This window comes from Polistes dominula, unplaced genomic scaffold (assembly GCF_049000335.1).
Source record: "Polistes dominula isolate Pdom_NZ unplaced genomic scaffold, Pdom_raw_medaka contig_22, whole genome shotgun sequence".
NCBI lineage: Eukaryota > Metazoa > Arthropoda > Insecta > Hymenoptera > Vespidae > Polistes > Polistes dominula.
This window is the reverse complement of record NW_028300966.1, coordinates 1,297,986-1,323,658: the sequence shown is the minus strand read 5'-3', so window position 1 is coordinate 1,323,658 and position 25,673 is coordinate 1,297,986. Positions and strand designations below refer to the sequence as shown.

At 28.8% G+C, this 25,673-nt stretch overlaps 2 protein-coding genes across 9 annotated transcripts in view; one reads left to right on the top strand and one right to left on the bottom strand.

The window, feature by feature from the left end:
- Positions 1-4,427: 4,427 nt before the first annotated feature.
- On the top strand, positions 4,428-25,455 carry LOC107069393 (uncharacterized). Of its 8 annotated transcripts, XM_089173037.1 has the most exons (14): positions 11,796-11,957; positions 14,312-14,460; positions 14,530-14,643; positions 14,709-14,844; positions 14,920-15,134; positions 15,212-15,373; positions 15,455-15,608; positions 15,890-16,386; positions 16,469-16,573; positions 16,681-16,946; positions 17,054-17,305; positions 17,402-17,744; positions 18,499-18,568; positions 18,701-22,698. In XM_089173037.1, exons 1-14 carry the CDS (start codon positions 11,873-11,875, stop codon positions 18,715-18,717), a joined length of 2,565 nt encoding a protein of 854 aa, XP_089029163.1. In that variant the 5' UTR covers positions 11,796-11,872; the 3' UTR covers positions 18,718-22,698. The 8 variants fall into 8 exon arrangements, with proteins under 8 accessions (XP_089029162.1, XP_089029160.1, XP_089029164.1 ...); XM_089173036.1 differs by lacking the exon at positions 18,701-22,698 and adding an exon at positions 4,428-4,922 and having other exon boundaries at positions 17,402-18,568; XM_089173034.1 differs by lacking the exon at positions 18,701-22,698 and adding an exon at positions 4,428-4,926 and having other exon boundaries at positions 17,402-18,568.
- The window catches only part of hwt (SH2 domain-containing adapter heavyweight), a 178,045-nt gene continuing 176,099 nt past the window's right edge, over positions 23,728-25,673 (bottom strand). The window contains 1 exon segment of the mRNA XM_015326666.2: positions 23,728-25,561. Within this exon segment, the coding sequence (XP_015182152.2) occupies positions 25,372-25,561 (190 nt within the window). The 3' untranslated portion in view covers positions 23,728-25,371.

The following is a 25,673-nucleotide window of genomic DNA, read 5'->3' as shown; positions in this document are numbered from 1 at the left end:
TTTGATTGAAAAGCAGGAACATCTCGTACCAACTACTGTACTTTGACAGTATTTGATGAGTTATCGGAATCGTATTACGATCTCTATTACTACCAATCACTATATATATATATATATATATACAAAGGGAAAAAAATAATCTTTACTGTAGTTAAAGTTGATCATTTAAAAACGAACAATAACAAAATGGTAAAAGTAGAAAATATAGAAGGTATAAAAAAAAAAAAAAATTCAAGGAACTGCTCGTTAGAGACTAACAAATGTAAGAAAAGAAAAACAATAAAAAAATAAAAGAAAGAAAGAAAGAAAGAAACGAACTACTGGGGCAGATTTACTCGAGACTTAAAAGCTGTTAGGTCTATCGGATAGAAAAAGGTAGTACTAGTAGTAGTAGTAGTAGTAGTAGTAGTAGTAGTGATGAGGGTTGGACGTTAAAAAGAATGTAAAGAGAGTAAAGGTAGAATAAAAATAAAAATACAAATACACAAATAAAAAAAGGGAATCAAAGAAAGAAAGAGAGCTGATCGAGGAGAAAAAAAAAAGGTGGATAGAAAAAGAAGGAGAAGAAGAAGATGAAAGAGGAAGGAAAAGAAGAAGAAGAAAATAAAAAAAAATAAAAATAAAAAAAAAGTAAAGCAAAGGTAAGAAAAGAAAGTAGAAAACGGATATCGGCGTAGTTCCGTAAAGTTTCGATAAGTCGGTCTCGAAGCGTTTACTTCCTGGTGAGCAGACGAACGAGGCTCTGCCCTCGGATAGGATAGAAAAGCGAAGGAAGTCTAGACTTTGGAAGGATCAAAAGGCACCGGTGGCCTGGAAGTAACGTGGTCTCTCTTACTCATTTGTGTATGTGTACGTGTATGTATTCGTGTAGGTGTATCTGGCCCTAGCCCTTCCTATACACCCGATTCAGCTTTCTCAGAGAATCCTTTTCTATCTTTTTCTATCTTCTTTTCTTTCACAACCCACCCCCCCCCCACAACTCACCTCATCACCACCCCTTTCATTCGCCTTCTCTTAAGCCCAACTTCTTGTCTTTTTTTTTCTTTTTTTTTTTACTTTCATTTCTTCGCCATTCCTATCTGAGGTTCTACTAGAAACGAGCCTTTATGGGGGTTCTACGATGATCACCTTTAAAACCATTACAATTGTACTTTTTTCATATTCAAACTGAACGGTTGGTACTTCGATAGAATAATGTTGAAATAATTTTGTATACTTGGTTTTCATTCAGTATGTTTTTTGGTAATAATGTAATTTATATTTTTTGTATTAACTACAGGTAAAAATATTTTATTAGAAATATCAAACGGTTTCTTTTTTTTTTTTTTTAAATTAAAAATAAAAATCATAAATGATCGTAAAATATTTCAATTTGTAACTCGTTCTATCGTTCTTTTTTTTTTCCAAAATCATTTTTACAAAGACTATGAGATGTAATAATAGATAGAAAGAAGAAGAAAAAAAAGTAAAATGGAAATATTCTCTTCTTCTCTTTTACTCTGAGATAATCTAATCGGCATGAACAAAAAAAAAGTAAAAAAAAAAATATAAAAAACTGGACTGGGAAAAGAAGAATATGATGTTCTCGGTATAAATGCAGTTTGAGAAGAGAGATCATTTTATTTAAAAGAAATTCATCTCTTTTTCTATTAAAAAAAAAAAAAAAAAAAAAAGAAAAAGAAAAAAAAGAAGAAGAAGGAGAAGAAAAAGGAAAACTCTCTGTCTTTCATCAAACGATTCGTTTCATTTCCCACGCTATGAACGATTTTACTCTTGGAGAGATCAAAGCAAGCACGCGATGGAAAACTTTGATGCGATTATTATGTCTATAGGATAAGAAACCGAAGAAGAGGCTAATTGCAACTTTTTCTAAGACGATGAAGAAACAGTTTTACCATTGCTGCTATTACGAATCTACGAAAAGGGAGGAATAATGTTGATAAATAGTTGAAGAAAAGATGGTCAAAGGGTGAGAAGTAAACAAAATACTCTAAAGAAAACTAAATAGTGTGTTGTTGTTGTTGTTGTTGATCTTGTTCTTTTTAAATTACAAACATTTAAATTAAAATTCTATTAACCTATTTCTCAATGAATGGTATATCAAACAGTACAGAAGTTGAAAAGATGAAGGAATAAGATTGAAAAAAAAAATAAAATACAAAATGATAAAGTAAAAGAAAATGAAAGAGATATATATATATATATATATATAGAGCACTAATGATACTTTTTTTTATTCATTCTAATTCTAGAGAGAGAGAAAGAACGGCTTTGTTTCATACTATGAAAGTGAAACTCTAAGAATACGGCAACTATTATTTTCTTCTTCCAACGTTGAAAATATATAAGACACTAGTCTATTGTCTTTTCATCCAACTTTCCACTATACTTTTTTCTAACAAACCTTTCTCATTTGTCCAAAACAAAACAAAGAAAAAGAACCAAAAATATTAAATCAAAATTTAACAACATAGAAAGGTAATGCAATAATTTGTAATAAAATTCGTATATCATCTATATATATATATATATATATATATATATATATATATTCGTATCATAATTTTGAATTACACTAATCGTTTGTAAAGAACATAAATTCGAACATTTTAATTAAATATATTGCAATATACATATATATATGTTGGAATACAAGCTAATTGGGATTATTGAAAATCGGTGCGTTCTATTTCAATCGAACGATAGCAACATATATATATATATATATACACATACATACATATACATATACATTATTTTAATGAAATTCTAAAATATATATTCACACGCATGATCTAAATTGATATTTGTCTTAATATACTTATATCAAATCCTACAATACGAATCTACAATAATTGTGTTAATGCATATTTAAGGTGTTTAAATTGCTATATATATATATGTATTGGTTCGGCGCATTGCGAAGCACTTTGTTGATTACACGCTTTTGACTTTGCTGTTGTGTTGATACACATATATATATATATATACATATACTTTCTATATATTATATATATATGTGTGTGTGTGTATATGTATTGGGTAGCCACGGTTGCTTTCTAAATGAAATACATATATAATGTTACCGCGAGTAGCGTTAATAGCTTGATAGAAACGATACGTTTGACGTATCGTTTTGCGAGAAATTGGGCGAACGTTTGAAAGGTTTAGCAACCTTTAGGATTAGATAGAACCCGATAGATCGATTTCTCTGTTTATCCGTCGATCGTTTCGTTATTTATCAAGAGATACACTTGGTTAAGTGTGTACGGGCAATTGATTAACGTAGAAAGCACTCCTCTCTCTCTCTCTCTCTCTCTTTCTCTCTCACACATAACTTGCTTGACTGTCGGATTTAACTGAATGTGGTTAACAATCAATTTCGAGATATATTTTCATTAAATTAATCCTAAATCTATATATAAAGTATAATCAAAATGTAATTATTTTTCTATGATAACACTTTGTTGAAATTTATTTTTTTTGTCTTATCATATTATCAATTTAATCAAATTATACATACTTTTCTAATTTTATAATAATTCTTATGTTTTTTTTTTGTATAAGAATTTATAAACATTGTATTATCAAACAGATATATATTAATCTTTTAATAATAAACAGAAATACATTTTCTTTTAATTTCAATTTCAATTTGATTTAATATACATAGTTGAAATTAGTCAGATAGACCTAAAACGTGAAAGCTTTCTCGTCAAGGAATAAAATAAAATAAAATAAAAAGGAGAAAAAAGTAATGAAGAAGAAGTAAAAGAGACAATAAGTTGGAAGGAAATTGTGAACGACCGGTGAGTTCCTTAATTTCCTGTATTCAGGTCAGATAAAACGTCTACCAACCTATCTCTCTCTCTCTCTTTCTCTCATTGTGTCTCTCATCGACGAGAGCAATAACGAACGAAAAGAGAGAAAGAGAGAAAGATATAAAAAAATTTAAAAGAAAGTCAAATCTTCGAGAACTTGTTGTCGATAATGTTGATTTTTCAATAACAAAAATATAAACGTTGACATTGAAGTAAAACAATCTCCAATGGGAATAAATCTCAATGTTATCTATATTAACCGTTGTTAATATCTTTTATATTTAATAAAAAAAAAAAAAAAAAAAAAACAAGAAACACAGAGAGAGAGAGAAAAATAGAAAATAATCGTTGAATAATATCGTAGAAAATATTGAAGCAAAAAAAAAAAAAAAACTAAAAAAAGGGAATATTCTCTCAGATATAATCCAAGTTACTAAGAGAGAAGAACTAGGTAAGTGGTTGAGTATGTATTAGCTCTCTTTAACCCACTTATATTCAGAACTCGTTTACGATCCATGATCCTGATCGATGATTGGCCCTTCCTCGATCACGTAGGAAGCAGTAAGCGTACTAATTAGCCTTTCGTGACTGCGGCAAAAGTCTCGTTCCGCATTCGATCGAAACCTCAAACGCGACGCGTTTCTTCTTTCAAAAATTTCAAAGTTAAAAAGAACAAGGGAAATAAAAAAAGGGAAACATAGACGAGAACAAAATTACAAGAGATCAGAACAGTAAAGAAGAAGAGATTAAAAACTGAGTAAGAAAGAGAAGAAATAAAGGAGAAGAAGAAGAAGAAGAAGAGGAGGAGGAGGAGGAAAAGGAGGAGGAGGAGGAGGAGAAGGAAGCTTGCTTTCAATATCCTATAAAAGGAATCGCAAAAATTCGGATATTAGTTCGGTGAACGTCGATCGTAATCGTATGTGAAGAGTCTGCGTGGAAGCACGTAAAAGATAGAAAGAGACAGAGAGATATATATATAAAAAAAAAAAAAAGGAAGAAAATAAAAAAGGATAGACAGATCATTGTGCAGTTGGACGAACGAGGATGGCTGATGGTGGGAAAGAGATCGAAGAGAAGGACGAAGGATATGATGAGACTCAAGTTTGTATGTACTTGTGCATGAAAAAGGGAAAGAAAGAGAGAGAGAGAGAATGAGAGTGAGTGTGTGAGTGTGTGTGTAAGAGAGAGAGAGAGAGAGAGAGAGAAAGATCTCGCGTTGCCTTTGAGGTTGTGCCAAAGAACATTCCCATATGAAAATAAAGCAAATAAATCCGGCTGTGCTTCAGACGTTTACGTAATAGGAAACGAAATAGGATGTCGATGCACATCGGCTTGTTTTTAAGGTCCAACCCTTATCCCTTCTCTTACACTGGGAGGACCCTTTTTCGAACCTTAGCTAAGCATTCGTACACCTGAGTCTCGGTAGTATTTTTCTTACTTGGTTGAGAGGAAATAAAAAAAAAAAAAAAAAGAAACGAAGGAAAGGTGTTGGTCCTTTCGAACACCATAAGAAAGAAAATCCTGGTTTCTATTGGTCGTTGTAGTCGTATGGTGGTAACCAAAAACCATCTTCTAGTGGCGTTTTGCTTTAGCGTTATACTCAACTACCGTTTTCAGTCCAAAGGCAAACTTTTCAATCTCCTGCTGTCGGTCAAAGACGAGACGTCGCGACGAAAAAAAGAAAAAAAGGAAAAAAGAAAAAAATAAACTGCGGGGGAGGTTTCGCGAAAAGAGGAAGCATGGAAGGAAAATGGAAAGGGGTGGGTGGAGAAAGTAGAAGGAGGTTGGGTTAAAACGCTTGCGAAAACGTTTACCAAAACGTTTAGGAAAAGTGCAAAAGATGGAAACGATTTGGTGAAAAACGTTCTTTTACTTTCTGACTTTTCAGATCTTCGATCTTCTATAAGTTAAATACAAATGTCTGTCTAGTACGTTGGATTTTTTTCTTTCTTCTTTCTGTCTTTCTTTCTTTCTAACTAACACTCTTTTTTTTTGTCTTTATTTCTATCTCATGTATATTTTTGTCTTTCTCTTGGTGCTTTTTGTAAGAGAAAGAGTGAGAATAGGACGAGCTTAATTTGTTCAAGCTAATTCTCTTCCTAGGCTGGACAAGTCGACACAATGAGTTTCGCTTGGAAAGCTCTTGATATATGATATCCAATTTCGCAAAGCCAAAACTCCTTTATCTTTTTCTTTTTTTTTTTTTTTTTTATATCTTTCTCGCTACGTTTTTCACCTTTATTCTCTCGTCGTTTTCTTCGTAACTACTACTACTCAAGTCAGTATAAGCATACGTTATAAGTCGACACGTTGAAAAGATAGAAAAAAATTCTAATATTGTAGATAAACGAATTATAATTTAATTTGCATAAATATCTTATTAATATGATAACTAAGAAAAGACAGTGAAGAGAGAAAAGTAGATAAAAAAAAAATAATAATAATAATAATAATTCGGATAAAATAATATAAACGAATAATACGTCATAGAATTTTTTCTTTTTAACAAATTAGAAAATATATATATAATATGTTATTTAACAAAAGTTTTATTTAAATGTTGAAAACAAAATTTTAATATTTAATCGGTTAATGTTAATCATTTAAAAATATATATATATATATATATATATAAACATAATATATCGTTAATTTATTTTTTTTTCTAAATTTTTAAATAACAATTTTAAATTATATATTTCATTTAAAATATAATACATATATTTATTTTTTTCTATGACTTTTATATCGTAGTCTTCTCTTCGAACGTGTTTACTATTTACAAATATGTATATATATATATATATATCTAATACGTTCTAAATATAACTTAGGTAAATACGTGAATTTCTTCTAAAGTATATACGAAAATATTCGTTAGATATTTAAATTCGAGTGTATAAGAAAATATGGGTTAGAGATTTAAATAAGAAATGTTTATCGACTTTCATGTGAACTCAAACATTAAGAAGACTACGTAGGCAAACTTTTATCTTCGAACAGTTGAAACATTTCAAATTTATCGTAAGATTATATAACAAGTCAGAACTTTAGTTATACATTTCAATTAGTTTTGAGTTTCTTTTCAATTTACTGGTGAGTACATATAATTAATAATTAAAATAATAAGTGGTGTTAAAGTCTCATTGCTAATAATTATCCTAAAAGTATATTTAAAATATTATTCATAAAATACTAATTTTATTTCATTTCAATTCTATCATCTACATATAATACGTTTTTATATAATAACTAAAGATAATATAATAATATCATTGATATAATTGTCCTGTAAATTAAAAAATATTTAGAAATATTACGTGAAAAGTTAATTTTTAACTATTGAAATTATTTAATTTGAAAAATAAAAATAATACAAAATTAGAAAATTGTTAATAATTTTATTGGAAAACGATCTATAATTTAAGATCTTATATTTCTGTAAACTATAATTCTATAATCTCAGGATTTTCAAAAATAATTAATAAATAATAGAAGAATAAATTTACTTAAACAATGTTAAAAACTTTATCCGTGAAATTAGACTTGATTTACAAATATTTTTTTAATTGTCTTTTTTATTTACTTTCTTTGTAATTATTTATTTAATAATTATAACAAAATGTGCGCCTGTATGAATGCAACCCTCCATACACACTTTGAAAATGTTGCTTGCGAGCGCCACCTGTTGGGACAGAGTTATTTTGCAGTCCAAACTGTTTATACACGCGTGTATTACGAGTTGCCTAACTTTCGGGCAGAAAAACATTCCATCTCAGTAGATGGCGTTCGCAAGCAACATTTTCAAAGTGTGTATGAAGGGTTGCATTCTTACAGGCGCGTATTTTTAATAAGTCATAAAAATTTAACTTTAATTTTATAATATTTTTAGAATATGCATATATAACATTGTTTTTAACTATAAATAATTATTTAAAATATAATTTTAATAAATAATTTTATTAGTTTCCCAATCACGTCGATTCTAAAGAAATTTTCACTTTAAAAAAAGGAAAGAAAATAAAAAAAAACAGGTACATCTACTTCTACAAAGCAGTATTTAACGAGCTAAAAAAAAAAAGATCCCGCATCCGGTCAAATGCTATACTTCACTATACACGTTCCTTCTTTTCTTTCTTCTAATTTTTTTTTTTTTTTCTAAAAGATTTACGAAAAGCAAGATAGAGTAGAGCTAGTGCAAATGGTGGTCTATCAAGTCAGAGAAGAGAAAATAGTAAAAAAGAGAGAAAGACAGATAGATAGACAGATGGATAGAAAAAGAAAGAGATAGAGATAGAAATAGTAAGAAATCTTTTATACTACACGTCGGTAGGAATTTCGTGGTAAAGAAAAGTCGAGAGACTTTTCTATCCTCTTCGTGGTTAGGCCGGTAACGATAAAAGCTAAAGAAAAGAAAAAAAACAATAGTAGAAGAAAAAAGAAAAAAGGAAGGAAGAAGGAAGGAAGGAAGGAAGGAAACAGTTGGTGCATAGGGTTGGATGTTTTAAAAACTCCCTTTTTCGCAGCCGGTTCACCAGTACTCCCACACCATTAAGACAAGCTACTAGATCTTCCATTTTCCTTTTTCTTCTTCTCCTTCTTCTTCTTCTTCTTCGTTCAAGCAAACCCTTTTCTAAACCGACAAGGCTGTAAAGCACCCACTAGCAGTAGCAGTAGCAGCAGTCAGACAACCTACCACGTGCTATTAGGTTTTTCGACGAGAAGAATACACGTCACGCTTGAACAAACCCCTTCTCAACCCCACCCCCTTCTTTTAATCTCTTCTTAAACCTACTCGTTTCTCTATCTATCCATCTATCTATCTCTTTCTGTCTTTCAAGTTTGTTTGTTCTTTTTTTTTTTTTTTTAAATGCAAGAAAAGCCTATGAGGGGGTAACAGCAACACATGCGAATTCAAGGATTCTAGAAACATGTGGGTGTGTATACGTGGGTTTGGTTCCTTGAGATCGTTGAACGAGACGTCAAGAGGAAAGGGGTGGTTTGGGGGTTTCACGTGAAGTGGAAAGAAAGAAAGTTGAGTCTCGACGTCGTTCAGGTGGATTTAAATATCTGAGAAACCACTAAGACAGCTAGCTAGCTAGCTAAGCTAGGCTAGGCTAACACCATCACTCTCAACTCGTTCTCATTTTATCGCTTTTTATACTTAGTTCTCTTACGTCTTTTACTTTTCCCTTTTTCAACGATGTTTCCTTCGTGCTTTATCGTAAGGTAAAAAAAAAAAAAAAAAAAGAAAAAAGAAAAGCAAAAGACAGATTTAAACGTGAGTGAGAAGAAGAAGAAGAAGAAGAAGAAGAAGAAGAAGAAGAAGAAAACAAAAAGGGAAATTCGAGGCTTATTTTCGTCTGAAACTTTTTACCATTCTTTTTCTTCAGTCTTGTTATTTTCTTTCGTTAAAATAAAAAAAGGATTTGAACGTCGTCGTTGATTTTACATCAAACCAAAGTAAATCTTTCTCGTGTATTATCCATGAATCTCACATTTAAAAGTCACTTTCCTATTTTTCTTTTTCTGTGTACGATTGGAGGAAACGATCGTAGGATTTGATATTTGAATTGAGCGCCTAAAGAAAATTCTAATAGGGAATTTTCATGGGTTAATGTTCGTCCATTTCCTTCATTTCTGTTGAGTCAGGATTGTTCTGTTGGATTCGTTGACAAAGACGTTCTTCTTATTCTCATTCTGGACGACTACTTGAACAGATCTCCAACGAATTATTCAAGGTATTTTATTATATAATTTAATATTAGTTGAGATAAAAGATTAAATAAAAAATGTGTTAAACAAAAAAAAAGTATTGAAGTGAAACAAAAGTTCCGTAGGTTTGTTTTATTTTTTTTTATTAATAATAATTTAATTAATAATTTTATTAGCATATATGAAGTGATTTTATTGGTTTCAAAAGTATTACAGTATCTGTGATACAATGAACGACACACACACAATGAACTTTTATATCACCCTAATAGAAATATATTAAATATTAACAAATATAAATATAATATATTATATATTATATAAAAAAATATATATATATATATATATATATATATATATATATATATATATATATATATATATATATATGTGTAAATATAAAAGTTAAATTATAAAGTTGGTGTTAAATTTAAAATATAGTTCGGTGTACGTTAATTTTAACGCTATTTTTGAACATAATATATTTATAACAAATATATAATATTATTAAAAAAAAATATATTAACGTATAATTTTAATAAAGATAATTTTTGTCTTACGTGTACATTATATTAAAAATTTTTTTTTCTTTTTTTTTTTGAAGATATTTCAATTAAACAATTAAATACTTGCTTTTGATTAAATAATTACTTTTTATGGAAGTACAAAAAATGTGATACACAATACTCTTTCACAATGACACAACGAAGAAATAAGATAAAGAATGATAAGAAATAGAAGAAGAAGAAATAGAAAAAACAATGCACACAGAAGAAACTTTTTAGTCATGAAAGAAAAATCCGTATAAGAGGTTATTTTATATATATATATATATATATAATATTTTTTTTGTTTTCCTTTCTTTTTGTTCTTCCCTCGATGTTTGGCATTAGCGTGACTCTTTCTCTGCTTTCTCGGAATTCAATAAGAACGTTCGTGGAATAAGAAAGCAAAAGAATTGAAAAGAGAAGGGAATAAACCACTAAAGAAAGTAAAAAAAAAAAAAAAGAAATCTAAAGAAAGATAGAATGGTAGGAAAAGATACTCTACGGACAAACAGAGAGTTGAGGGGGTTGGCCTAGACGAAGACGAAGAAGGAGAAGGGTAAAAGTGAGAGGCATGTGGCATGAGTTTGAGACCTGAAGTAGAGGGAAAGAAAAGGAAAGAATCCTCTTCGGCGACACAAAGACGACCGACGGCGACGGCGACGGCGACGCAGCCTGCTCGACCTGAATATTATAATGGAATTCCTTAACAGAACAGAAATTATTTGGCCTTTTCTAATTTTTCCCTAAAAGACGAAAACCTTAAGTCTGTTAAAGCCTCCTATTCGTCATTGTGATTGCAATCGTAGCTCGTGATTCGTGGTTGTCATTTGTAACAATCGAATGTTCAAATATTGAAACCTTTCTTATTTAGCCCTTTGCATTCCAAGCAATTTGCATTCCGAGCGTGCTGTGTCGCCTCAACGGCGACAACGGAGTGCAAAGGGTTAACCTAAGATTGTAAAACAGATTATACAAATTTATTATAATTCATTTTTTATATATTTAATAATTTTATATATTTAAAAAAAAGATTTTAGGAAAGAACCTTGTGAAGTTAAGGAATTTGTGTTTATCACTGGTGTCAGTTTCAAACCAACAATCAGTATTCCCATCAACCTTTTCTCAAACCTTTTTTATTTATTCTTTTTCTATCCCATAGTACAATTCATTCTTCTTTTTGATCGGTTAAACCATCTTCTTATACCTGAAAGGAAAGGTTCGATTTTATTTGTATTTTTTTCGAACGTTGGATCGTCTTTAATTAAGAAGACCTTTTTCCTTTCAAAATTTATCTTTCTCTCTCTCTCTCTCTCTCTCTCTCTCTCTGCCTTTTTATTCCTCGTTTCATTGAGAAAAGCCCAACGGGGAAAGTATTCGGGTAGAAAAAGGGAATCAGGCAATCCTTCGATAAAACCGCGTTTTCAAAGGAAACTCGTTAAAGCCAATCTTCGATGGAGATCGAGACCGACCCGTTCGTTTCGTTCTGTCTCGATTTTGGGCTTTTTTTTTTATGGGAAAACTTCTGATATCGTTTTCTTTATTTTCAAATCTTTCTATGGTATATAAATTCATTTTTCAAGTATCTTTTTTTTTTCTTTTACTTTTAAATCATTTTTTTTAAATATTATCTCATGCACATGACCCAGTTACGAATAAAAATATTGTGAAATATATTTAAAAAAAAAAAAAAAAGAAAACTTTTTATTTTCAGTGCCAACCGTAGGAAAGCAGCTAAGGAAACGTCAAGAAAGAAGAAAGAAGAAAAAGGACAAAAGGAAGGAATTAGAAATGGAAGGAAAAAAGGACGTAGAAGTTGAAGAGGGGAAGGTAGCTGAAGAAGGGAAGATAGTTGAATCGAGAGACATTTTAGAAGGTAAAACACCGTGAAACAATTTTTTTCTTTTTTTTTTATATTTCTCTATCTCTCTTCTCTTCTCTTCTGTCCTGTATTATCTCGAGATAAATGAGAGAGAGAGAGAGAGAGAGAATAGAACATTTCCTGGAAACAATACGAAAAATAAAACAACTTACCAACAGTTAGACGGTAGAAAGTGAACGTGGCACTTTTGGAAGGGTAGATAATTAGACAAGAAACACACAGAAATTCACTCTCCTTCTCTCTCTCTCTCTCTCTCTCTTATCATCTTTCTTGGTTCTCTCGCGACCTAAAATCCTCTCTCTCTCTCTCTCTCTCTCTCTATCTGATTCCTTCCAGCATGCTCTCACACGAGCTAAATGTATCCTCCTTAATTAAATATAAACGCCGGCTTACCTCTGCTTCTCAAACCGTACTTACCCCCCACCACCACCACCTCCACTCTCACATCAGCGTATCCTGGTATCCTCTCTTCCTCTTCCTCTTCCTCTTCCTCTTCCTCTTCCTCTTCCTCTTCTTCTTCTTCTTCCTTCTCGTTGTCGTTGTCGTTGTCGTTGTCGTAGTCGTAGTTCTCATTCTCCTGCACCTTCTATTCCTGGGGTTACACATCCTTTCAAGGACTAGGTAGGCACGTAGCAAAGTCCCCACGACTCCTACTTCTACCCATTCCCTTCTTCTAACCGTTTCCACGCAATTACTAGTCCTCATCCCTTTAGTACCACGCGTACTCACCCCCCCCTTACGCGTACGTTAGAGAACGAACGCGAGTAGTACTTGTGCTGTTACTGCTTCTGATGATGCTTCTTCCTACGATATGACAAGGGTTGCTAAATGTATACTATCCGATGCACAATGTCTCTTCTCTCTAGATTTTACTATTCTCTAACAATTCGTGTAATTCTATTTCATAATCCTTGGTTTTTATTCTTGATTTTTATTTTGTTTTGTTTTGTTTTGTTTTTGATAAATAAGATTTTTGATTGTACTGCTTGAATTCAAATGGTATTTTAATTAAAACAATATTAACTGATTTATGATATCTTCAATTCGTGTAATTGTATTTAATGATCTGACTTTTTTAATTTTAATATTTTGATTTTGGTTTTTTTTAAATAACAAATAAGATTTTTGATTGTACTGTTTCAATTAGAACGGTATTTTAATTAAGACACTGTTTGTTTGTTTTTTTTTTGAGAAGTCAAAAAATATACTTGAAAAGATGCTTATTTAAAACAAAAATATAGAACAATAATTTTAGTCGAATTAATGTAAAATATTTTCAGTAGTAGTAGTAATTTAATTAAGTAAGGGAGAAAATATTTAGGTTGCTATTTGAATTTTGTAAAAATGACAAAATTTATTTATGTCCTAGTGGATACTCTAGCACTAACTTTATCCTAAACTATTATCATTTCTTTTTTTTTTTGTTGTTGTTCTTCTAGTTGTTCTCTTTCCTTCAATTACTTTGCAATTAAAAATATAAAATATTATCTTTTCTTTTAATTTTTGTTTGTTTGTTAAGAGGATATTTTTAAAAGATTACTATTAGTTTTGAAAGTCAAACATGTCGTATGAACATTATTTAATTAATGAAGAATTTTGTTTATCGTCAAAATGTATCTGTGGCTCCAGCTATCCAGTTTGTCTCCTAACTTCAAAGAAAACCTTACCAAAAAAAAATCAATAAATCCTTTCTCAAAGTAAACCAAAAATACCGATGGTTGATAAAATAAATAATCGATAGAATTTAGCCTTGAAATGTTGTCTATTTTATCAACAAATGGAAATATTAAGAGTACGAACTAGCCGTGGGTATTTTATTTAAAAAAAATTGAAAAAACGTAGTTTATTTTATTTTATTTTATTTTATTTTTTTTATTCAAAATATCGTTCACCCTACCAGGTCTACTTTTGCCGATATTTCTGAAATAAAACCTAATCCGTCAAATTTTTAGATATCTTCACATGATATGAAGTAATTCAAACGTTATCCAATAAGTGATAATAGAAATGTCTGATAAATTTGGCAGGTGGGGTAAAATTTCGTGAATCGAGTGGTTTTCAAGTAGGTTTTGACCGACGTAGTAACATGTGGACCATCATTTTCATCCCCCAAAGAATAATTTTCTCGTTTCTTGGAAATAAATAATAGTATTTGCTGGGGGGTGTTTTTCACGTGACACTTTTCAATGTGTACATTTCTTAATCTGATCAATTATCTTCCCAAAGAAGTCATTTTTGCTTCTTCGAAAAAAAAAAAAAAAAAAATAAAACCATGTGAAATTGTTCGGTTAACTAATTAGAAATATTTGATTTTATAAAAAATATTATACTACCCTTTTTTTTTGTAGAAATAAATTATTTATGTGAAGAAATGGCTGCTACTACTGCATCAGATGTTGAGGAAGAAAAGACTAGACAAGAAACGAAGAAAAATAATTGGTCAACCGTTGCTGTCAGTTTACCCCAACTGTTGGATCTTGCTCTGGGAACACCAGAAGTAAGTAATTTATAAAATTATAATATTAATATTTCAAGTGTAACAACAATTATACCCATTTTTTTTTAGGTCGGTGCAATTAATTTGAACATTTTACACAATTTTCTTCATGTTTTATTGCAACAAATGAATCTTAGAACAACTAGGGTTGAATTTCGTGGAGATGATGCCAAACGAATTAAGGTACGATCATTTTATTTATATTATATTAATACTTTTATTATTTTATTTATAATTTATTATTACAGAATGTGATAGCTTCATCTAAATCTGGTCCAAATATGCACCTTTACGAGAACATAATTGTTAATGGATCTAATCAAATAAAACAACGTTTTCGTAGTACAGATCAATTTGCAGTAAACATTGACGTTATCAAACAAGGTAAAATCTTATTATAATTCTCATGAAATTAATTTGAACAAATTTAAACAAGTTTAATTGTTCATTGATTTATAGATGAAAACATTGTTGGAAAATCGGCCAGTGCACCAGTTTCACCTCGTAAAGATGAACAACAAAAAACAGTTGATTCTTCTGATGACAAAATGAAAGATTTTAATCAATCGATTAGTATAGATTTGGAAAATAATATGGACAGTCGTGTTTCTGTCGAACCAATTGTCAATGGTTTAACTCCAACTGCTTCTGCTTTTAAAAAACTTGAAGAAAACGTAAATATATATATATAATAGATTATATTAAAAATACTAATCTTTTTATTAAAACATCATCTGAAAATATTTTGCAGGTCAAACGTCTTGAGAAACAATTCGAAGTATTGCAAGAATTGTCAACTAATTCTGAATTAATTGAACGATTGAAAGGTAATCTTAAGGATCCATTAACAGACGTTTGGAATATTATTAACATTAACAAAAGACTTGATGCAGCTGAACAAGGAATCAGTAAGGTATAATAAACAATATTTTTTATCATTATAATTATTTTTTCTTGATCATTATACTAAATCAAAATTATAATTGTTAATTAGCTTACATCGATGATCCAAGAAGTAATTAAAAATGAAAAAAATATTAAAAGTGTTGCTCATCACATGACACAAACTACGAAGAGAACTGATAAGAAGATTATAGATACTAATGTTGAAGATGTAATCATAACCGATACTCATAAACCTGTTCCAGGTAAAACAGAGATTCAAATAATTTTGTCATTTTCTAAACAAAACGTTATGTGTTACTATTTGTCGGTTTGCATTAACTAATGCAACCATTATTGTGTCAGCAAAAAACGAAACGACTTTTCGAATCACCTAATAATTGTTTTTATTTTTTTTTATATTTTTTATAATACTCTTTGCAAAATATGATATGTAATATGTCATATAAAACTCACGTTGATTAAAAATTTATTTCGATTAATTGAATATATATATATATTTTTTTTAATGAATTTTGTTTTACAGAAAGTAAAGAAAAGGAAGATGAAAGAACTGCTAGTAAAAGTGACGTAGAAGATGAGATAACTGATATTAAAGACAATTTCATTCAAATATGTTTAGAAAGATGTCAAGATCTTGATACAACCCTGGATAATGAGATATACAAATTGCACGTTGAAATAAGTTTATTAAAAGAACACCAAGAACAAATAGATACAGAATTGAAACAATTATCAACGAGTATACCACACCTTGACAATAAAGATATACCTGATATGATAGAAAAAATGCAAAGATTTTTAAACGTTCATCTTGAGGAACGTTTACAAAAAATAGAAACAAATAATAGTCTTATAATGGATACTATGAAAAGTACAAATCAATTACCACAAGATTCAGAAGTACACGATCTTCAAAATATGATTTTAAAAATAGAAGAAATTCAAGAAGATATTGGAAAATTAAATGAAACTGCTAATTATCTTATGAATGATACGTCAATTCGTAATGAGAGTCTAAACGTAAGATTAAATTATATTAAACTTACCAAAAAAATAATATAATATAATATATATATGTAATTAATATTTATTTGAAATTTAGAGAATGCTGGAACAATTAAAATATTTGCAAACAATGAAAGCTGATAAGGAACTCGTTGAAAGTAGTTTAGCTGATAAAGCTGACACTGATACTTTAAACAGAAAGGTTTGAGAATGATTTAAAAAAAAAATAAAAATAAAAAAATTTAATCACACTTTATGTTATAATAATTATATAAATGACTAATAATAAATAACAAAATATGTATTTAGGTTTCACACGACAAATTTGATACTGCCTGTAACGATTTAACACAAGAAATACAACAAGCTATGGAACAGATGAATCAACAAAATTCTGTTATGGTGGGACATGTTACAGAGTTACAAAAAGAGATAGAAAAGAAAGTAAATAAAATCGAAGTTGAACCATTAAAAACAAGTGTTAGTAAGCAATTTAGTTCGCTTAGGGAAAAAGTTGAAAAAATGATCAAAGAAAAACAGGAAAAGGAAGCTGCCGCTACGAAGAAAAAGCTCAGGTAATGTGTTTTAAATGTCGCACGTTTATTTTTCATTATTCACGTTAAAACTTTTGCTTAGTACATTTAAAAAAAAAATAATAATTAATTATTTAATAATTAATCAGCGGAGTACAATGTTTATCCTGCAATAAAGACACAACTATGAGAATGGAAGATATTAGAAGATACGAATCACCTTTTATACCACCCCGTAGAAGCATAAGACCTTATCTGACTTATGAATTGGATCAAATTAGAAAGCAACAAAAACCATGGTCTAATTTTAAAAATATGAAAAAATACGAGGCAGTAATGGCAGAATTTATGAAGAGCAAATACACCGATGTAAACAAACCGTCTAACGAACAATCAACTAGGTTTGTCTCTTTCATTGTTTTTTTTCTACAAATTACATTTACAAATATTACGCGGTTTGATTTTTTCGTTTTTTTCTTATGTTTTGATTTTTCCAGCGATGATGGTTGCAATCGTTATTGCGGTGGAAGTCATACGATTACAACTCCTCAACAAAGAGTTAAACAACCAGTGTCGTATTTAAATGAAAATCTTGTTGACTTAATGAAATCTTATAGGAAAAAGCAATCACAAAAGTTTACACCGTATACTAGAAAATTACCTGAGGAATGTAAATTAAATCGAAGTCAATCATTCCCGTCGAAAGATTTTTGTATCAATGAAGAACCTTCTTGTTCTTCAAAAGACGTTAGTCCATCTCCTGAAGATATAACTTGTCCTATGAAGGACGGCAGTTACATGGATTATCCTCTTTTGGAAAAGTTAGCTGCTAATAAAGAGGTAAACTTATATTTCTTTCCTAATGCGAAAAGTTTTGCAATACCCATATGGGCGAAGCGGGGCATACCAAGAAATCGAGTGCGCGCATACGTTCAAATTGGTTATAAACTTTATCCTTGTTGGCTAAACTATTTTTTATTACCAACGTGGGAACATGTTTTGCACATCCATGGGATCGAGGGCAGAGTCCCGGTTTTTCAGGAAGCTTTACTGAAAAAGATCAAAAATTTAAAGTAAATTTATTTGCATAACGAAACTTCGTTCTTTTTAAACAACGTAATATTCGTTTCCCTCCAATTTTCGAGTGAAGTTTCCTTTCACCAAGATCGATAACGTATTCAAACAGTGTTATTGTAAACAGAGTCTTTCCGACCCCCCAATAGCGACCGAAAAAATAGTACTTTCCCCGCATGAGTAATAAAAAAAAGTTTTTCACAACACCATAAGGAAAGTGTCAACTTTCCGGCCGCTGTGCAAAACAAGGTTGCCACTTTCCACTTACGTCAAGCAGAGAAAAAGTATACACACCATGGGCAAGAAATAAGAAAGCCTCAGAGCACATGTTCATTGACCTCAGCTTCGCCTTGGACAACAATTACATGTGCTCTGAGATATTTCTTACTTTACCGCCCTAGGTATGTAATATACTATTTCAAAATCAGATAAATAATAAAATAATTCACTTACAATATTATATTTTTATATGTCATTTGATAAATAAAAAAATAATTGTGCATTTTGATTAACGTATCAGGAGGAAAAACAGCATGATTCTTCAAAACCATCTCAGCCTAATTTAAGTCAATCAAATAAATCTAATGATAGTAAGTTTAACTTTAATTTATCTTTTTTTTTTTTTTTTGTTTATTTTATTTCTAATCTGTATAAAGATTGATTGTATTTTTTCTTATTATTATTATTTTTTTATTTTATTTTATTTTATTTATTTCTCATAGAAAAAGCGTCGCAATAATTCAAAGTGTCTTTCAATTCGTAAGAATAATTTTCAATGGAACGGATTTGAAAAAGAAAAAGGCAAAATTAATGGAATGAGAAGAGAATATATAAAATTAATAAAATGTGCCAATGAGAGAAACTTCATATCAAAGTGAAAGCTTCGATCAAAACATGAGACTTTTTAAATACTACGCAATCGCATGAACATAAAGACGAATATGAATATTAAATAATTTCGTTTTTGCTTCTAAAAAAAGAAAACAAAAAAAGATGGAGCAATACTTTTAACTTGATCTATAAAAGTTAGATTGCAATATTTATATACATATATATATATATATTTATTTATTTATTTATTTATATCATATATCGATAATTTTAAATATTTTTAACGATACATAATATATTCTAATAAATTCATTTCAATTGTTGTTCGCACATTCGTGCATTTTGATAAATTTTAAATTAACTTATTTACGTAGGTATAATTAAATAAAATGATAAATGAGTATTTTTGAAAAATTTCTATTAAAAAAAAAAAAAAAAATATTTATATATATATAATTAAACATATTTATTATTATTATTATTAAATTTACTTAAATTATTGTTCGCACATTCGTGCATTTCTGATTAATTTTTAAATTAACTTATTTACTTAGATATAATTAAATAAAATGATAAATGAATATTTAAAAAAAAAAAAAATTTCAAACAAACAAACAAACAAACAACAAAATTATTATATGAAATATTTCAATAAATTTCTACAAATAATGATCAAAGAGTATAACGAATGACTTATTAAATGTTTTATTATTAAGGAGGAATTCCAGAGTACACAAGACTACCCCTAGCAAAATTCGATTTCGGAACATCGGTGGTCTGGGATTATTTAAAAACAATTCAAAGTAGAACGAACAAATCTAAAAATATAAGAAACAATAATACACTGGAGAGAGGAGGGGGTCACATTGTTTTTTTTTTTTTTTTTTTTTTTTTTTAAAAGAGACACAATCGTCCTGCACATGTGTGTGTGTGTGTGTGTGTTACATCTTTCTCTCTCTTTCTTTTTCCCCCTTTTTATTTCGCGCATTCTATCAGTTTTATTATTGCACATCACACAAAGATTCTCATACACAAAAACGAGGGTGTGTATACAGCAGTTTTTAGGGTATTGGGGAGGGGGGAGTCAACGATAAAACGAGTTAACATTCGATTTGTTAGCTTTGTTCTCTTTCTCTTTTTCGATTTTTTTTTTTATATTAATCAATCACAAATCGATTATTTTTTATTTGAATACAGGTAACTCGTATCGTAAACCCCTCCCCTCTCTTATCAAGGGACTACTAGCTAACATTATTTTTTTTCGTATTATATATAATATACATATATATCTATGCATATATATATATATATTATTTATGTACGATCGGATCTAAATGCTACGTCATATAAATTTCAAGGTACAGGAAGTATCTACAAAGTTTTTTTGTTTTTTTGTTTTTTTGTTTTTTGTTTTTTGTTTAATGCTACCGCATAAAGTGACGTGTGTGTTGTGTTAAATTCTTCATCATGTATTTGACGTTGTTGTTAATAATATTATAATTAACGTTGAGATGTTCTTTTTGTTGTCAGCTGTTGTTGTTGTTGTTTTTAACGACTACGTTCCCGTTATCATTTGTTTTTTTTTTTTTTTATTCATTTTCTCAATTTGTTTTTATTATTACTAATACGCACCTTCTAACTCTAGGATATTAAAACTACGCGAGATACCTTTATTTTTTTTTCATCGTTTCTTCAATTAGCTTGTTTTTCTTTTTCTTTCTTTCTTTTATTTTTTATTTTTAATTAGATTTTTTTCCCCGACTAATTAGAAGATCTTACGACAAATCAACGGTATACAGAATAATTATATATATTAGACGTAAGACCACAGGCATTTTAACGACACAAGATGTTGTTGTTGTTGTTGTTGTTGTTGGTTATTTTCTTTTTTTATTTTCTTTTTCTTTTACCCATCTTTTTGTTCCTTTTTTTATCATCAATTTAATATAATAATGAAATAAATATATATTTTTATTATATATATATATGTATATTTATATGTGTATGTATAATATAATATATTTATATATGTATATAGATTATAGTTTCAATATAATCGCTCATACGGAAAAATGTGATGAATTGGGGGAAGTAAGGGGCTGGGGAAAGGGGGACAATAATAATAATAATGTCTTAAACATTAACATGGATATGCATTATCGATTACAGTTAATAATACTGGCAGCTTAAAGTACAACGTGTCGTATTACACTGAAAACCTAATTCTAACGCGAAATGGTAGGGAGTGCCAAATATTTCTACTTATTTCTCTCTCTCTCCCTCTCTCATTCTCTCTCTTTCTATTTTCTACCCATTTTTTTTTTACATAGTATTTTATTTCACGAAAAATTAGATTTCATTTTTAGATGAATGTTTAGAAAAGCGTAAGGAGAAAAATAGTTTTTGACGCTTTTATGTGTTTCTTTTTATTTTTTTTTTTTTTTTTTTTTTGGCCGGCGCCTGACACTCTCTGGACGAATTATAGAATTATTAATAATAATAATAATAGTAATAATAATAATAATAAAGCAAACGTGTAATTTTAAACGTGATTTGGTCGGTATTATTTATTTATTTATTTTTTAATTTGCAACAGCACTCGCTACCAATCGTTGATGGAAAAAAAAGATTATGATTTTAAAATCTAAGTTTTCTTTTTTCTTTTTTCCCCCCATATAATCAAATATATCAATGAATGAATACGTTTTCATTGTATTTGTTTTTTTTTTTTTTTTTTTTTAATAATGTTTTAAAAGATCACTCAAATATTTTCTTTTTTCTTTTCTCTCTTTTTTTATTATTATTATTATTAGTAGCCGACTAAGAAAAAATTCGCACTCACAACCGTCGTGAATCGAATTTGCTTCGACAAAAATTATTGTAACGCTCACACACGGACGATCTCCTTATTATATTGTTTTTTTTTTCTTTTTTTTTTTCGTTTTTTTTTTTATTGTTGTTTCTAAATATTAATTCTTCAGCGAGCAATCGATACAAGTCGTTGCATGTTTTTTTTTTGTCTGACTACTGAATAAGCTGCTTCATTTTTTTTTTATTTTTATATCTTATATACTTATACTTATATTCTTATTCTTATTTTTTTTTTTTTTTTTTTTTTAATCCTTAAACTTATTATTCCACTTCTTGTATTATCATCATTTCTCTCTCACTTTCTTTCCTAACATATAATCGTAGTAAATATAATAATAATAATAATAATTATAATAATAATAATAATAATAATAATGACAATAATAATTATTAATATCGTTCGTAAAATCATTTCGGTTTCTTCTTTATCCTTCTTCTTCTTTCTTTTTTCTTTTTTAATTTTTCTTTTCCCCCTTTTTCTTCTTTTTATAAGAGAATATTGCACAATTTATATTAGCAAACAACAGATGTAAAGGATTAAATGTTGGAATAATTAAATGTAACAGATCACAGGTGAGAAACTAAGCTTATACTTCATCCACTGTGTAACAAATTAATATCACATGAAAAAATATGTATCGGTTGCCCTCACTCTTCATTTCTTTCATTTTCTTTTAACACATTGAGTACCACCACGTCAGTCATTGATGTCTGACACTGAACTTTTCTCTTCAAGTTGTGTCAAGCACCAATGTCTGACACTCAATTCAGACACTCAACGTGACCTGACGAACATTTCCATAAGAATTCAACGTGGCACTCTCAACGTGTTCATCTTCATTATTCTTCATCTTCAATTTTTTCTTATTCTGTCACCTCTACTTTTCTTCATCTCATCATCACATTCGTAAAAATTCTTTCGAAAAATTACAAATTGTCGGACGGATGACTCGGCTGATACGAGTCATCGATGATTCGGACTGACTGCTGATCGCTGATCCTTTTTTTTTTTTTTTTTTTTCTTAAAAAAATTCAAATAAAATCATCAAACCCTTTTCTCATTATCGTCTATCAATTTTTATACAATTTCACCATAAAAAGTGAATAGTTTTTGTTTTTTTTCAGAGGTTAAAGGAGTAGGATGGAAGGTGGAGGGTGATGGTGGAAGGAGGAGCTTTTCTTTTTTTTTTGTTTCGTTTTATTGACAATTTGTTGTTGTTTTTTTTTTTTTGCATTTTTTTTTTTTTTTTTTTTGGTTAGTTTGGTTTTTTTTTTTTTTATCAAATCACACAACATACGACACACTCAAAAATCAGCGATCTAAGTCTAATCACTTATCAACGGTGACGGTTTTTTTTTTTTTTTTTTTTTTTTTTTTTTTTTTAACTAAATTCTTCGACTAAATTATTATTAATAATTATTATATTATTATTATTATGTTAAGAGATTAGGATTTAAGCTTTGGCATTTATTATCCGCGGTTGTAATTTTTTTTTTTTTTTTATTATTATTCCGCGTCTTCCTTCAACTCCATCTTCTTCTTCTTCTTCTTCTTCTTCTGGTTTTTTTTTCTTTTTTTTTCTTTTTCCTTTTTTGCAATCCCGTTCATGGAAAAAAGGATACAAATTATTTTTACATCACCATCAAATATATATCTATATATTTGTATATTCCCATAAATTGGAAAGGAATAAAACACATTGCACCATTTCATCTCTCCCGAAACAATTTCTCATTCAAGCAATTAGAATTCATAGGGTGGGTGTTTGTGTTTGTGAAAAATCCATAGTGTTTTTTTTTTTTTTTTTTTATTCTGGTTATTTTTCCTTAGTATTTATATTCCCAAATCGTTAAACGATTAATTATTAATTAATCGAACGATTTTCAGGAACAACATTTTGTTTGCTTTTTTAATTTTTTTTTTTCCTATTACAATAGCCTCGGTATATAATTGGGTACTTTTTTGTTGTTTTTTTTTTTTCGTTTAGAAATTATCATTAAAACATCATCCCCTTCTTATTTATACAATTATCAAAGATTCCCTTTATTGATTTTTTTTTTTCAATTGTTTAATTCCAAATTCTGATATCCTGATGATGACGTTTTTCGTTCATTCGTTCATTCGTATTTAAAAAAAAAAAACTGACAATATCAGCAATTCAGCATTTAGCATTGAACAAATGGAATCTTCGTTTTTATATTTATCCCAAGTTGTTTTTTTGTCAATAATTAATTAATTAATTATTTAATTAATTTATTATTATTTTATTATTAAGTATTTTGTTCTTCCTTTTATTTTTTATTTTTTTTTTTAATCATTTTTGTTATTTCATTTTTCTTTTCTTCTTCTTCTTCATCATCATATCTTTTCGGTATACACATCTCGTTCCTTTTTCTTTTTTTTCTTTTATTTTATTAAAGATCAACTTTACTTTAGTTTTCTAATAAAACATTCATTCGTTGTCCAACGATCGAAAAATCGTCGTCGTGTTTTTTTTTTCTTTTTAATTTCATGGACGTTACAACGATCGTACGTACACGGAGGTAGGTTTTTATTTTTTTTTTTATTTTTTCATCATCAATGTTGGTTTTTTTTTCTCTCTCTCTTTCATCGTCGTTTTCCTCTTTCTTTCCTGTTTTTTTTTTTTTTTTTTTTTTTGTAATTTTTTACTCTTTTATTTATTTTTTTTTTTAAGTAATCTCACGGGAAGACGAAAAGGATTTTATCTTCGATATAATAACGAAGAAGTATCTGCATTTTTTTTTTTTATTCATCAACGAGCAAACAAAATTCTGCGTACGATCGAAGAAACGACGAAGTGAGAGGATTGAGAAAAAATAAAATAAAAATAAACAATTAATACATCATTAATTCTTTTTTTTTTTTTTATTCTTTTTGTTAATTCATAATCATTAAATTTCTTCATTGCACAGAATAGAATTTGTTTGTTTGTTTTTTTTTTATTCTTTCACAGAGAATTTCTTGGCTGATTTATTATTTTGTACTGTTTTTTTTTTTAAATCGTATTACCAGTTTTCTTTCATTTAACATTCCATTCAAATCGAGATTAGTCGATTTATTGTCTAACTCGATGATCTCACATATCGTATATATATATATATTATATTTACCTTCATTTTTCATTATCAAATTTTATAAACTTCTCCACATATCTCTGTTTTTTTCCTTTCAATTTTTTTTTTTTTTTTTATTATTTCATGGAAGAGTACAAAACGATATCCTACGGACCCATTTTTACGTTCAGATTTTGGAAGATTTCGTCGATTTTTTTTTTTTTTTTGAAAATAATTGTGTTTCTGTATTACATCTATTTAAAAAAAAAAATGTCTTGTTATATACTTTATATATATAACTTCGTATATATATATATATATACATATACACGTGTATCTCATTTTATTCTTGGTAAATTTTTGTTTATTTCTTCCTCTCTGTCTCTCTCTCTCTCTCTCTCTCTCTATCTCTCTTTCTCTCTTTTTTTTACTTCATCATCGAGCAAATGCCAGAGGTATTTGTGTTTTCTGTATGTTTATGTATGTATTTGTTTGTAATTGTTTAATTATTCGTAATAGAGTAAACTACGAATTATCAAAAATGGTTTTTTTTTATTTTAGTATTTTTAGGAAGAGCAGCAGCGCCTTTATTTTAAACGGCGCTACGGTAGATACGCTACAAAAGCTGTGCTATAACAGGATGCAGAAGACACATATGCTCGGCACCACGTATTGGAAGGCGATTAACGCTAAAATGACGAACCATTTCTGGTATACTTTCGAATGGTTTACTAAATTGACCTAAAATGTAAGCGTTCAGTTCTTCATTTTTCTGTATACGCATATGCATAAAACCTCTGGCACTCCTGTAAACAAAAAACAAAATAAAATTAAATTAAATTAATAAACACGTTTATTATATACAATCAGAATTTTTGAACTATGATCAATAAACGTTGTTTAAAAAATGATATTTAT

Excerpts from the sequence above, each read along its gene's own strand:
- LOC107069393 (XM_089173034.1), top strand. The coding sequence starts at position 4,866 with ATGGCTGATGGTGGGAAAGAGATCGAAGAGAAGGACGAAGGATATGAT. Across the intron at positions 16,574-16,680 it reads CTGATACTTTAAACAGAAAG|GTTTCACACGACAAATTTGA; the intron begins GTTTGAGAATGA and ends ATATGTATTTAG. Across the intron at positions 17,306-17,401 it reads TCTAACGAACAATCAACTAG|CGATGATGGTTGCAATCGTT; the intron begins GTTTGTCTCTTT and ends TGATTTTTCCAG.